Genomic DNA, 15,969 nt, shown 5'->3' with positions numbered 1-15,969 from the left:
AATGCATGCAGTCTTGCATACTTTGCAAAATAACTATACAGCTTGTCTTTTCAAATTCAAATCAGCCCTGATTTGCAAAAGTGGGCCACATTTTAAGCTGTTTCATTCACTAACAGGAGTTACTTTTATTTTGGAGCCTGGGCCTATTTTCTGTCCCAGTCCAAGCCTCTTTCTTACAGATGCCTCCTTCTCTGAATTGTTACACCAGTAAGACAAGAGAGGCCGGTTTTACCTGTGAAATCTGTTGGATTTAACTCAGGATTGCAAAGTAGCTTTTGGCCACAAATGAGCAGTGGTAAAAGGAGAGAATCAAGCAGATGGAAATACACCATTTATCAAGTTCTAGATTTCAATTGTGTATTTGATTTTCTTTTCTTATTGACCTACACCCCAACCCTCAAATAGCTGCTTCTTGTCAAGGGTCGACAAGATAATGCAAAGGTTGTCAAAGAAATGCGAATAACGAAATTGTGTCACCATGTTTTTTGCTGACAATTAATGGGGGTGTTACACCTTGTCGGGAAGGTCATGCTACGTGTTTTGTTTATCAAAATTAGTTCATTGGTAAAAAACATAAGTACATAATATAAAATGTAGCAACATCTGCTAGCTATGTACACATCTGCGTCTTGTGCAAAAAGATATCTTTCAATGTCCATACCCTCTAACATAACACGACTTGACGTGAACAGGTTTGTTGTCTATTAGTTGACCATCATGTGAAGCTGGACTGCCATGGTTTGTTCCCATGGGTGGAATAGTATGTAAGGAGATCCAACAGGGGCACAGATGGTTCCTTGAGAGGGACGGTGCATGAGGTGGTCTCTCTAGGGATCTGTCTGTGGGTGGAGCAGTGTGTGAGAGAGCTCTCTAAGGTTGGGTTGTGGGCTGAAGTTAATTTATCAAACTAGTGTTGGTTCCAGTAGGTGGAGCAATGTGCAAATTGTACATACTAGTACTCACCAGGAAAATGGCGCCGGTGGTGGATGCACCAGTCCGTAGGCGAGTGAAAGCGGTGGTAATCCCCCGGAGCGAGGTAGATGACACAATGGTATAGCCGGTTACCTTTCTGCAAGCCCAGCTGCTCTTGGAAGGATCCTTTGACATCACCTGGGGGAGATAAAGGATATTGAAAGGTGTTCAGTAGCCTCAAGACTCCCAGACGAACCTTCAAACAGCATGGTGAAGTACAATCGCAATGAGGTCTACAAAGCGATCTGAGTGCAGGTGCACCACAATATTAATCTCCTGCGCCCAGAAATTGATGACAAAAGAGATTTTATTGACCACTTATTGACCACTTAAATGGGCCGTAAGAGATGATGCTGCCTCTATTGAGTCCCCAGTACAGAATAGTTCCTCTACACTAATGCAATATCATAAGGTTGCTGTTCAAAACAACAGTATTGAAATAGCGCAAAGAAGCCCATTCCTTCTAACATTGGTCCTAGTATAATCATGTATGGCCCAAGCAAGTAGTAGATAGTGTGAAAATCTAGGGGCCTGCAAAATGAACATGTAAGAAGTGTGGGGCAAGTAACTAGACATTCGGGTAGCACAATTCACCTGGATGTACACATTTGGAAGGCAATTACTTACCCAGTGGCCTGCCCCTTCATGGCCTTCTACCAAAGGGAAGGGCATCAACCACATGCGTACCATCCCACACTGTGTAAACTCTGTACACCTACACAATTTATACCTCTCCCAGGACTCTAACAGCTTTCGGGTATGAGACATCAAGAGGTGATTTCAGGAAGATATACCCCAATGCATACACTGATGAAAGATTCCAGGGAAAAACACATATGGACACACCCAATGAGTAGAGATTACATGGAAGAGACGGGAAAACACCAGAGACACAGACCGCACGATTGGACAGGGGCATAGATGTGCAAAACACTGAGGCTTTTAGTGCAAGTGAAGGGCTGAACTCCTATGCAAACGTTTGTTTGAGCAGGGATTGGAATTACAAGTTGTGTGATAATTAGAACTCTCCCACAGTTTTATTGTGATACATTTCCACAGGGTTGACCTGCCAGAATCCATCAGGCAAAAAGGCCTGCAAAAAAAAGCCAGAACAACGGAATTGTGTGTGTTAAATAATGATACCAAGGGTATGCCTCATTTGAAAGTTAGAAAATGTATATAGAAGCTCTTTATCATAGGTGGTAAATTTATCACCCCGGGGTAAAGGTATCTATACCACTTGCGCTAAATATCTCACCATATTTTGCCTAACTTGTAATGAAAGCTTGGGACTGTATTGTATAGAGACACACCTCTATAGACTTCTAAGGGGAATTCCAGTGAGGAAGACAGACACACACTTTCCTGTTCAGGCAGAGAAACACTTATACAAACAGTTATATTGAATGACACAGATATGGAGGCATATAATTATGAGAAGAGGCTCTTGGGAGATGCGCACATGTAAAAACACAAATTACAATTCAGAAAGTCATACCTGCACTCCGAGAACGCAGGCTATACAAACGCAACAAACGCATAGAGGTTCTAGGGAGGCACCCATATCCTAGTCGGATATACAAAGACGAAGAGTGGATTTCGGGGGGGACACATGATATTTTATGAAAACATTTGTAATTTCACCGAAAATTAAAGGGAGGAACTTTATTTTCATATGAAGGGCCTGACCAAGTATCACACACCTTTTGTTCACTCTCGGCTGCTGGAGACCCTTGAGTTGTCACAACTTTTGGGTGGGATTGAGGCGAGGTTCCAGGCAGACATATTCACTCTCTAGAATAATTCAGTTACATTTGGTTCCAAAAGTTACAGAAACTTAAGCGACAAACACACATTGTAGACAATAAAAGCTACAAAATTACAAAACATTAAAGAGAGTTAGTCTACTAGAGGTCTTGGTATAGTACAAGGAAGGAATGGGGACACTCTTTGTCCATCGATTTTTTGATATAATGGGTTTTAGGATGATGCATTGCCAGTCAATTGGAATCCAAACTAATGTTTCATGCCAGATGCCATCACTCACCTTCGATCTCATCATAACAGCTCGCTCGCCAGTCCTGCGGCCCGAAGAAGGTCTCGAGCGGGTAGGTGAGACCCTTTACCTGCTCCACCTGGCAATGCTGCACTCGCCCAAAGTGCAGAATCTTCCCATCTGCCGGGCTGACCTAAAGGAGCAGGAACAGTGAGGGTTAACTTGGGCTTCAATTGAGAGGCAGAAATAGAGATGCAGAATTAGCTTCAAGGGAGGGGTGTTTGGGGTGTTGCACCTAGTATAAATGTATTCTGCAGTGGCGGCTGGTGATTTTTCAAAGTAGTGAGGCGTACAAGTCAGGGATGAATTTTACGTAACAAGTGAAGCGAGCAAGCTCGACTACAGTGAGGGGAATTAAGTGGGATTCTCCCTGTGAGAATTTTTTTGCAAATGGGGCATATTAAAGCTAATTTCAAAAAAGAATTTTGTGAGACAACAAGGTTTATAAAACAATTCTAAACCTGTAGTCTTGAATGAGTGCATTATTTAAAAGCATCGAAGACTGCGTCGTACCTTAGTGCATTAAATATGTTCAGCTGTTACTCTAGTGTGCAATTGTGCAGTGCCACAACAAAGGTTTTTAATTGTCACATTTAGATTTTTTTCTGCATCATTAACTTGCTTTCATGCATGACATCTTGAAGACGCCTCTTTTTGTTTAGAAAGTACTGATCTGGTTTAACATATGTCGTAACGGTATTGCTAGACTTAAGCCTGTCCTATCCTTCTCCTACACTTATTCTTACTTTTCTGTACTCCTCTATCTTTAATCCTACCCTCAATCTATAGACAGCACAGGGGGACCCTGCCAAAATGTACCTTTCCTTTCATACCTTGTATTATATGGGGGCAGGAAACCCATATAACAATTGTTTTGCTGTATGTATATAAAATCACACAAAAAAACCAACAAAAACTGACAAGGGTTATTTTTAAAGCAAACAAGGCTAGAATTAGCCCCACTCTAGTAGTAGAATTTATTTGCTTCGTCCTGTTTGCACTCCAGCAAACTTAACCATATCACAACCCCTCTGAACAGGAACACAAGCAACAAAGACATTTGGCATAGGCTTTCTTCGGCCTTGTCAGAGCAGGTCTGCGGTGACATCTCTTTACAAACTGCACATTGCACATACATCTTCATTCTGCGCTGTGGTTTATGTTCAGGAATAGAACATTCACAGGGCCTACCCACCTGCATTAACCTACCATATCTGCAGTGCATGCACATATATAACAATAAATAATATAGTATACATATATTTACAGATTTATACTGCACATGCTTGATCTGAAGGTATTGGAGCACTTTAAGAGAACACATTACATTGAAAGAGCCCTGATTTATTTTTCAAGCACAGGGTCATTAATGGACTTGCCCAGAGTCACGGGATGGTTTAGCTAACGCCGAGACTTGAACTTTGCTCTTCTTTTCAAAAGAGGCAGCTAGGCATGTAACGCAGAACAGCAGCTACCCCTTGATATTGCACGTGTTAGTATTACTTTTCAATTCAGTTGCCATTCAGCACCCACAGTAGTTGTAAATGTGTGACAGACACCAGCTAGAGCATTCGCCCTATTAAATATATTGGCCCCCTTTACCCAGCACCTCTGTTCCCGGTTTATTCCTCCATTAGGATGGCAATGGGGGAAACGCCGATGTTTTATTTAAAATAATTTCGTAATTGCAGCCATCATTGCTCGAGGATGTATGTCATTACGACGCTGTGTTTACTCCGCGCTACCATTACAACGGAGTTATCACAACGCAAGCCGTTACAACGACTTGCGTGGGAGGGCGCTGATTTGTGGATTCTTTTAATTTTCTATTCCAACTCCAGCCCACGTAACAGTAGGGAAGGTGTTGGAATAGAAAATTAAAATATTCCTTGAGCAAGAGCGCCATCCAGCGCAAGTCGTAGTAACGACTTGCGTTGTGATGGCTGCGCCGTAAATGCCCCGCGGTGTAAACACTGCGTTGTAAAGGATGTTTCCCACTCGCTTACGCCCGTTTTACAGAGGGCCACCAACTTCGCCAAGCCCCTGATGAGCGTACATTTTAGGCTCCTTTTTGGCAGGTTGTATAATTTGCTCTGCACTTCGACTATCCTCTACGTTTACGTTGGACACCTGACCTGCCTGCTGTTCTGTACCGGTAAAACTAACTTAGAGCGGCCTCTAACACACCCATCCCCCATCACCTCCCAGGCCATTTATGCACAGGGTTAATTGAAGTGCGCAGCCTGGGATGGATAGCCATGTAAACAGCTCGATGGGAGTTGAGATAAACATATGGACGGACACACGGATGGAAGAATGGACACAGAAAGACAGAAAGTGCATGACCATTTCTGGTGTGGGGCTGTGTCCATACTTACCAGGCGGGAGTTTAGCTGGGATTGACGGGCGCTGGACACCCTGGTGGGATTAGAACGGGTATGGCTTTTGTGCGGTACAATGATCGGATCTCATGTAGACGTGTGTGGAGGGAGGAGGGGGGAGCCGAGAGGCTCAATGGGCTGTGTTCTTTTCTCTCCGAGGTTATGGATCTAACCCTATACCCAGGGCTTTAAGTGGGATGAAAAAACTGGGGGGGTCTCTCAAAGGGGCGTGACCAATGGAATTAAAGGCGTGGCTTAGAAACACCTAAGATAAAAATCTGTGCTTAGCAAAGTGTGCTGCCGGACTTGTTTTTTGCTGTTTCTATCATTGCATCCACATATCTGATACAACAAGTAACATCATACCTGCAAGTCAGTACTATTGGCTTTGTCAATGGTTGTTAACTGCATAAGACAAATAAGACAAATAAGCAGCAACTATGGCTTGTATTAAATATTGAAAAAGGTGGCACTTAAAGCCCTAGTGACATCACGACAAAGTTGCTGCTCCTGAGTTTCAAAAAGAGAAGGGAAATCCAGAGAGAAAATGAGAAGGATTGCCCTTCCCCTACAACGCTCACCTGGCATGAGGTCATGCCCTAACTTCTCCACTTGTGTGAAGTGAGCACGGGCACATAGATGTGCCTGCAGTCCGGACAAAAACGGATGCCTGTGCCGGGGCACAAAACAGAGCCCGATAGAGACCCGGTTTGAGACCTCCTTTAAAAAACTGTTGGTGCTCAACACCGGTGAGACCCGGCCCACTTAAAGCCCTGCCTATACATTTAAACAGACTGTGCCTCACTTCTTGCGTCTACCTGTGCGTTCTTCCTCAAGCCCAGGCCCGACCCCCTGCAGCTCCCCCCCCCCTCCCCCCCGGTCTGGTTGCCGTCAGCTGGCAGTGACCTGGGCTGGGGCTTTGGAGCCAGGAGGAGTTCAAGCCGGTATTAACCTGCTATGTACATCACAGAACCTTTCGGTTCATCAGGGAGTGCCTAGAGGCCATTCACTTGGTGGTATTGTGCTATGAAAGTCTCGCTCACTCTGCCCGCGTAGTCAGTAAGTTATCATTCCCTAGAGGTCAGTCTGTACCCCCTTTGTAATACACTTGCACAATGTCTCACTCAGTCACGGCTCACAATACAGGGGGGGCCGGGTAGAACAAAAAATAAATAAACTTACCTAACCGGGTCCGGGGTACCGCGTGCCAGGGCAGGCCCTGTAAACAGTGAACTTGAGTCTGACTCGGGGAGGCTCCGACGTCACCATGCTAGCTCCTGGCTGGCTGGCAAGCACCGCGTATGTCTCAGCCAATCCAGATGCTGCTTCAGCAGTGCCAGGATTGGCATGAGCTGTGACACTTGCAACTCATTAGGAGACCGGGGGCAGCAGTATGGAACAACCCTTGCTTTTCTAATGAGCAGCCTTGTGCGTATGTTCGGGCTGATCGCATAATTTTTCAGCCCTAAACAGAACATGCGCACTCTTGCTCTCGCTTTGCCGACCACCTGATTATCGATATCATGAGCACTTGCATGCACTGAACTCCTGCTGCCCTTCTGAGCCGACTGGCTCAGGCAAAAATGTGAGTGAGTGACAGCACACACGCACCAGGCTTGCTTGAGTGCCTCTAATTAATTAGTGGGTCAACGCCCAAGCGCCCTAATGGTATTGTGTGCATTCTGTGATAAATAGTTGGTTACAGGTGCTTTCAGTCGGGTATGGTGAGGTGTCTGTCATATTTCACAAGGACTTTTAAAAAAAAACAGACAAACACTCACACACACTCTCCCTCTTTCGGTTTGGAAAGACTTTAAAGAGTTTGGTTATTTCACAAAATAATGTACGTTCTCTCACTTAGTACTCCCACCAATCCGCATTCCTCTCCCTTAAGCCCCTGTCATGCGCCTTGCTTGTCGTATAATGTAATTTAATATTATGTTCCAGAGGAAATCGAACCTCAGCCCCACCAATCTTACTTACCAAGCTACACCCCTGTAGAGATGGGCAGTTATGACACCAGTAATCTAATGAAGACTTGCTCAGGAGCACATAGCAAGGAGTGGTAAAGCATAAGCTAGCAGGAGAGTCCTGTATGTTCACCACAGCATAGACAGCCTCCATCCCCGGTGCCTGCGCAAACCCAGCTACAAGAAAGATTGTCCACATACCAGGCTGTGGGAGTCCATAGGCCTCACGGAGGGCTTGAGATGGCGCCGGAAGAGCTCGCCCAGGTTGCGGTACTTCTCCAGGTCCTCCACAGCCGCTTCCTGCATGTTCACAGAGAAAGCCCAGACGTACACTGCAAGCAATGGCCGACGCAGCCACAGCGGGAGGTTCACGGTGTTTAGGAGTCCCCAGAGGCGTGAGAAGAGGCGAGTGGGCGCTCTGCTATACACTGCCTGTGGGAAGAGATTTGGATCATTGATGCGAGGGCCAGTTGTAAATACTGTCGTTCACACAGACCGTCACGCACCCAGCAATATTCCTAGCTCATCATGCCATTAACGCTAAATCTACCTTGTCCTATTGGTCTAAATTAACCAAATGAAGTTAATTCAACTGTTTGCGTCAAATGTACTTTATCCAATTGCATACATCAAATTTAGATGATCTTGATGACACCAAATGCACCACATTTCGCCCCTGACAGCAACGGCATCTCGTGCATCCCTGTAGTGACTGCAGTCCACCTTAACACTCGCAACAGATCTCACTCATATCACTCTCCCCCCACTGATACTAAATGTAGCTCATCAACACGGTGACACCAGATATAGAGCATTTCCTACCTGGCACCAGATTTTGCTTATCCCAGTGCTGACATAAAATTCAGTCTATCACAAAACTGAGACAAGAAGTAGATCAACCCAAGATCAATTGCAATTTAGCAAAGCATAGTTGGATCCACTGGTAACACCAGTTATAGGTCACTCGGCCACTGACAGTAAATGTAATTATTGTCCTGCTGAAATGAAATGTAGATTATACATTTACTGACATCAAATGCAACTCATTCCACCACTGCCATCAAGTGGAGCTAATCTCACCGCCAACACCAAATGTAGATCATCTTAAGAGTGGCATCAAATGTTGCATATCCCTTCACCGTAAACAAGCTTCGTTTGTCCAACTATTGATACCAAATATAACTCATCCCACTGCCTAATGATATAGGGTGCCATAATTACAGTTAATGTAAAGTTTGACAATGGCTTTTTCTACATTTCAGTGCTTCCAGGCTGATTCAATTTTTGATATGGCATGGTCCGGGTCAGCCAAGTCTCCTAGAAATCCAGATAGCTGCCCCATCTTCTGGTCTGATTAAGAGGTGGTTTGGGTCAACGCTCATATCTTCATACATGTAGTATGTGAAAGATTCCCTGCTCTTCTCCGGACCAGAGTCCCCACCATTGTCCGCATGATCATACCTTGCTTGTAGGCCTCAGACCAGCAAATGCCAGGGGTTTCAGCACCTGCCAAGATTTCAAACGAAGGGCATGGCGAGGAAGCTGGCTAAGGCGTTTCTTCAGGGAGAATCTTGGCATAGATGCGAGCCTTGGAGAGGGACAGAAGGAGAAAATGCTATGTTAGATGCAAGCATACAATAACAATAAATACTTTAAAAGAAAACACATCTGCTCAGACCAGTCCACGCACTCCTAAAAACATTCCTTCTAAGACTATAACCAAGATCAGACATACATACCAAGCCAAGCTCAAAGAACACCATGCAAAAACAAACCTTCAATAGGGCAAAGAGACACGTATATCTTAAAAAACACCACGTAAGATTCAACACACTGTTACCTTGTTACCCAAAGACCTGTCGATACATATGAAAAGTCTCTATGAACGCGTTATTTCAATCAGCAAAATGCTTTGAAAAGGTCTGTGATAGAACACATTACTTAAAGATCTATGCATCATTCCAGAGTAGTCTGTATGGTATCATTCTTAAAATGTCCCATCTCACAAAGTCAATCAACATTGTCCACTTAAACCCAGAAAATGGTCCAGATGACACCATCAAAACACTCTCACGTGGCTCCTGTTTAAAGTAAATTGTTTGGTAGCTACATGCACTTCCTATACGAGAGTGATTATACCAAACCTAGAAAATGTATCCCATGCAGATCTATGTGTATCTGTTTTGGGGAATTCTGGTACATTTAGGTAGGGCAGTTGTTTTATCATTTTCTGTGACTTATTATCGACAATTCACAACGGGAAGGAGAAAGGGGAACTTTCAAAATAAGTGAGAGCCAGACCCTGGGATACTGACTGAACTTCGTTTCTAACAGAGCCTTGAAACAAGCATTGACAAAGGCAAAAGGCTGGTAGAAATTACACTCTGATTAAACTTTACAATTCAATCGTTTTCATAAATACAAGTTATAGCCTTAATGCTAAAAAAATAATTCTAGATTTGTAATTATTTACCTAGTTATGAAGCTATTAGACTAAATAATCATGTACTGTAAATTTTTTGAAAGTGGTAATCACTGATAATAAATATGAGAGCTTTTTTGAGATTACAAATGGCTCAATTCGGAGAATTGGACTGTTTGTGACCGCAAATAAGGTTTTTTATATGTACAAAAGCTGCATTGTGATTCAGTAATCTGTTACCAAATCTCAATTTGGGGTTGCGAATCGGGATTTGGAAGGGGCATGTTTAGGGCGTCCCTTCCTAATACCGATTCCCAGTGGTATGTATGAATGTTTTTGCGACCAAATTTTGTTTTCAAAACATTCATTTTTTATCAACACCTCAGAGGAGATGGTAACCATTCGTGAATGGGTACGAGTCCCCATAGGACTCCTTCCCTTTTATGAATGTTGCTACAAATATTTTTTTAAGAGCAGGCAGTGGTTCCATGGACTCTTAAAAAATTAAACCTGAATGTTTCATTTTTTTCTTTTTTAAATGCTTCCCATTTTCCTTTAAGGAAAACAGACTGTATTTAGAAAAAATATTATTATGATTAAAAAGCAATCACAGACATGGTGGTCTGCTGAACCGAGCAGGCCACCATCCCTGTGATGACTGCAATTCCTAATGGGTTGCAAACTGCGGCCTACCTCATAAATAGTCATGAGGTAGGTCGATTTGTTACCCACTAGGAACCACTAAATGAAACTCAATGTGTTTCATACATTGGGAATAGCAATTTCCTATTTGTAATGTGCAGAAAATCACAATTAGGTAATCACTATTCCTAATTTTTTTATATATGGCCCTTAATGTGTTGCAATTGTTTATCGCACAGTGGGGCATGAGGGTTCGAAGTATGAAATGGTTAAGATTCCCCATTTTTGTTGGTTTTAATCAAGATTTATAAAAAACAATTCTATTCCAAAATGCAATTTCTATATTGTTGAATGATATTGTGTTCTTTAATGTGAACAGGGCACTTTGTACTACAATTGTAAAGTTACTCTAGAGTTTGGGTAAAGGTCGTGCATATTTGAAATAAGACCAGCAGAGATGGCGCAAGTAAAATTTGCTACCTTTTTTTTCTCTGTAACATGTACCACGCCTGCACGGCCAACATGCCACCTCACCTTCTTGCTCTGTCCGCCACATACCACATGAAGGATGCTTGCCCCTTGCATGTTCAACTGTTGTTGTGTGCTATGGTAAAATTAAAGCACATATAATATCTCAATTGATTCTGACAGAATTTGAAATAAAGATCAACAAGAAGGATTTAAAAAAGCAATACAGTCGAGATTAGAAATAATTACTTTACCAGACAGATTAGAAATAATGACAAAGCGAGGCAAGATTAGATGCGAAGACACTACCAGAAAGAATTAGAAATACTGACTATATCAGACAGAATTAGAAGCAATGATAATGTAAGGTAGGTTTAGCCAGTACTATTTCCAGGCTTTGGCATTCTTACCATATAATGTAACCTGTCAAACAATGACCATATAATACAGGATTTGAGATAACCATATGAGGCAGGGAAACATCCTTTACAACGCAACTTTTACCACGCAGTGCATTTACGACCCAACTTTTACAACGCAAACCATTACAACGCATTGCGCTGGGGGGCACTCTAGGATAGGGAATACGTTTAATTTACTATCCAACACCTTCCCTAGTGTCCACGGGGACTGGAGTTGGAATAGTAAATTAAACTATTCACTATCCAGCACCCCAAAGCGCTATGCGTTGTAAAGGTTTGCGTTGTAAAAACCGCGTTGTAAAGGCATGCGATGTAAAAGCATGCGTTGTAATGTCATACATCCTATGAGGCAGGGTTAGCTCCAATACCCATATTAGGCAGGATGGGAAAAAAGAACTTATGAAATGACCACGTGATGCTGGCATTGAAATAATGCCTATGGGAGGCACCGTTTGACATCCTGGCTGCTTCAGACAGGTTTTGGAAACTAAATCATATCAGACAGAATAATCAACAATGGGCTACATTAGGCAGGAGTAGCAAAAAATGTCTAAGAAATGCAAGATATGAAAAGAAGACCATCTTAGGTGGGTTTTTAAACAATGGCCTATGACACAGTGCTAGTAATGACCATCAAATAGCATTGGGAGAATTGACCATCACGCGCAACCTCTCCTTGTCACACATTGAGCCATGACATAGAGACCCCAATACTTACGACCATACACAGACCCGCTGCACATATCTCTTTCAAAGGTTGCTCACATACCAAACACCATCCTATCACATTTACAGATTCTGCCATAAATACTCTATCGGTGCCACACAGGCATCCCCAACACATACAGAGTAAGACTTCACTCCCAAACCCCCTCGCACATACGTTCACACACAGACTTCTCGCATACACTGAACCACATCCCACAAGACACAGACTCCACGATACACAGACTTCTATCACACACAAGCTCTCTGCCAAATTGACTTCCTGTCACAGATATTCTCACAACACACACACTCCTTGGCACACAGACTGTACACACACGGATGCCACCAACGTTCTCCCCACACACAAAGCTCACCATACATCATATGTTGCCCCATAGGCAGACCACAGCATACACAGTTCTCAAGACACCCACGCTCTACAAATGTAAAAGAACTCTCTCTCTCTCTGTCTTTGTCTCTCTCCCCCTCAAAATTACACAAGCGAAACACACAAAGAAACTTAACGAATGTAAATATAAGCTCAACAAACACACACACAGAAACTTCCAAAGCAAGTTTTCATTTATCTATGTATTTATTCACTTTTGTAAACAGTCAAAGACGTTGCTATTTGCACAGAATGGTTTGTCATGTTTCACTCTAGTTTCTCGGTTAGAATCTGTTGTCTCAGCAACAGCTAGGATTCCTTACCTAAAAATCTCTCTACCATTACCTGTGCAGGTGAGGAGGAGGAAGGAGGCGGGGATGAGAAAGAGACTAGGGGAGAAAAAGATGGAGAAAGGGGACACAGATGACAGAGAAAGAATGCCCCAGAGAGTGTAGAGAGGGGCTGGCATTTGATGGAATGTGATAGGATGAGGAGCAGAGAGACAATGGACAGAAAGGAAGAGTGACATCAATAGAACAATACAGTTTTCATGTGAGCATTGAAGTGCAGGAAGCGTATGAGTCTAAAAGAGAGTGAAAGAGACAGTAAAGATCTGGAAGTTGAACTGAAAAAAGCAAGAAGAGAGACAAGTATTGGACATAAAGGAGCACTGTGGAGGAAGTCTAGAGGTGCCTAGCAACAAGGCTGTTTGTTTTGATGAGTAAGGCATTTTCCTGTGCACTTTTAGAAAATGTAGGTAAATCTGAACTTCTGCTATCAAAACAGCTAAAATTATATATGTATTCACCAATGTATTTGAAACAAATTAGCCTGACTGTGTATCCTTTGGCCACATATGGAAAATGAATAGGTGGAGTCGGTGTCAGAATCCATGAACTCTTAGAATGAAGGTGCTTTGACTAGGATGACCCAGATTTGCCAGATGAGACAATGGTTACCTTAGCCAAGCTGAACTCTTTATCAGCCCGGGTTACAACAGATCGCAGAAAAGTTCTTTATTAGAACTTTATGGGTCTATCATGTCTTGGGAGTTGGTTGGGTATCCCCGCAATCTTCTAATACAGAACTAAAGGGCTAATATTTGATCCGGATGAGCGAGAAAACACGAGGCATCTGCGGATCCGGACTTGCCCCGGGATGAGGATGCTTGAATACACTGCAGCTATGGGGAAGGGCAATATGTAAGACCGACTAGCCTAGACAAACTGGTGACCAAGCCTATGAGTTGTAATATCCATTCATACAGCCACATAACTGCCAGATGAGTGTTTTAGATGATGTACTTGAGAATGACCAGAAGACGGAAACAGGGTGGGGGGAGTTGGGGGGGAACGGGGAAAGGTTGGGCGATACAGTATCCTATTGACATGTTATATGCAATAACCGGACTTGTTATCCGGAATTTTACGAACTGCGCTGAACGGACTGATGTATGGAGCTCTGCGCCAAAGCTACGTTTCAGAAAACGGAAAAGACTGACAGTATGTTAAAGGTTGATATGCAAAATGTAATATCTGGTCCAGTCATGAATAAAGAGTTTAAAAAAAAAAACACGAGGCATCGATGGACGCCACTCTTCTGGAATCAAATTGGCAGAATTACCAGTATTTCTAATTCAGTAGACTGCAGGATATTAGCAAAATATTGTTTTATTGCATTGTGTATTTTGCTTAAAACGGAGAATGGGCATGTGAGTTCCAGGGAGTGACTGCTGTGTGCAGGTTTTAAAACGTTGAAATTAAGTAAGAGATTGTTCCATGTATGGTCAGGACAAACTTGTTAGAGGGTCAGTAGTTGATAATGTACATGTAGAGCAGGTGCTATTGTTAATAGGTAGTTCTTAATGGATAGTGCTATTTCTAAGAACGATCTGAAAGCCCAGCTATTATCTAATATGCAGATTGGAAGGGTGATCTTAAACGCCAAGTTGTCAACAGTTAAAATATATCTAACTGTACCGAGTATCTCACAAATGGAAAACAAATCAACGTACCTAACTTTTGTAACTAATCTACAGCATAGGTACATCCTGGTGAGATTCCGTCTAAACTATATTCCTCTAATGTTGGGTATCCCTGGTAATGTTTATGTTGCTGCCGATCTCCCACTCTGTACTTGTGATAATCAGTCAATACAGAATGATATGCATTTTTTGCTTTTTTGTAAACATTACCATAATGAGAAGAAAAGGTTTATTATCCCCATTTTGCGAAAAATGAATTTTAGACAATGTTGTGTGACCTTTTACTATTTACAGCTATTGTCTGACCCCTTTATCTGTTCCTCTGTGGCATCCTTTCTTTTAACTGCTCTAAAAAAGAGACGTTCAATCTGCGGATCCAATTAATTGTAATATGAACTTAACCAAGTATGAATTTTTGTCATATGTTTTGAAATTGTATAGCTATTGTATCTTAACAATTATCGTACTGTAAGGATGTGGAATGTTTTTTTTATCTTTTATCCTTTTATACATGTAGTATACTTTTATGCCTTCATCATGTCGGCGAAATAAAGTTATTCTGACTGACTGGATAGTGCTGTCTTTCAGAGCTCCAACGGAGCTGGGAAGAATCAGTACATGTGTTGATCCGTGGTGTTGTCAGAGAGTGTTTTACAAGTATAGTTACATGTTCTTCAAGGATCACATTAACAAGAATATTCCTGAATTAATTTTACTGAGTCCTTCTGTTTTGCTTTCGACTGGTGACCTCTGAGCTTTTTCAAGGTGTAATGTTTCTCTTCAATCGTTTAACTGGTTTTGCACTAAGGTAATTTTCAGTCAGCTTTTAGTTCATGTACGGTCCTTCTTTGGTCTCTTCCTAGAGCTGCATCCACATATTGCCCACTTACTCTGTCTCGTCATGCTTCCATCAATTTAAAATACTGTATTAAGGGTTCTTTAGAAGCTAAAGTAGGTTATATTCAGACTTCCATGTCTCGAAATTATGTGTTAGTTCAAGCTGGAAGCTGTTTGTAGCTTTACCATGTTCAAATGGATAGGTGGGAGATAAAATGGATGTGATTTCTTTTCTTAGCATCTCAAAACCCTTTATCTTCCTAGATGCATGAATGTGAAATTAAGGCAATGTTTTTGGCGAGTAGCACGTGAGGTGAACAGTGGCCACCGGAACATGGAATCTGCATCCCATGTGTGGTGCTTTTACTCATTTCGAAACTGAGGGATGCATGAATGCAAAGACAGAATCTCAGATGAATGGCATAAACATATTCCTGTATACACATTTTAATTTTAATAGCATTGCTATTTATACATACTAACATCATGAAATAGGAAAAACATTGAATATGAAAAAAGCTTTTTGCCCAGTAGCACATCAAGGCATCCCATTCAGCACTTTCTATGGAGCTCAGTTAACATTATATTTCTTTGTTCAGCCTGACTGCAGAGTCCCAGAGCAGAACTGAAGGCCAGTCTCTCTACTCCCAGGTCTCCTAAGTAGTGGAAGATGGTCACTGCTTAATTTATACTGGTGTTTGCCAGTGCTCGGCACCAGC

General features: G+C 42.4%; 1 protein-coding gene across 3 annotated transcripts in view; it reads right to left on the bottom strand.

Annotated features, from left to right (window-relative positions):
* LOC144768759 (phosphatidylserine decarboxylase proenzyme, mitochondrial-like) overlaps positions 1-15,969 on the bottom strand; it is a 59,461-nt gene that overhangs the window by 30,775 nt on the left and 12,717 nt on the right. For all 3 annotated transcript variants that reach the window (XM_078652672.1, XM_078652669.1, XM_078652670.1), the window contains exons 3-6: positions 8,841-8,967; positions 7,581-7,811; positions 3,020-3,161; positions 964-1,110 (exon numbers count right to left, since the gene is read on the bottom strand). In XM_078652672.1, the coding sequence (XP_078508798.1) occupies positions 964-1,110; positions 3,020-3,161; positions 7,581-7,811; positions 8,841-8,967 (647 nt within the window). The remainder of the gene's footprint in view (positions 1-963; positions 1,111-3,019; positions 3,162-7,580; positions 7,812-8,840; positions 8,968-15,969) is intronic.

This window comes from Lissotriton helveticus, chromosome 7 (assembly GCF_964261635.1).
Source record: "Lissotriton helveticus chromosome 7, aLisHel1.1, whole genome shotgun sequence".
NCBI classification, from domain to species: Eukaryota; Metazoa; Chordata; class Amphibia; order Caudata; family Salamandridae; genus Lissotriton; species Lissotriton helveticus.
Note: the sequence above shows the minus strand (reverse complement) of the source record. Positions and strands in the feature narration are given on the sequence as shown.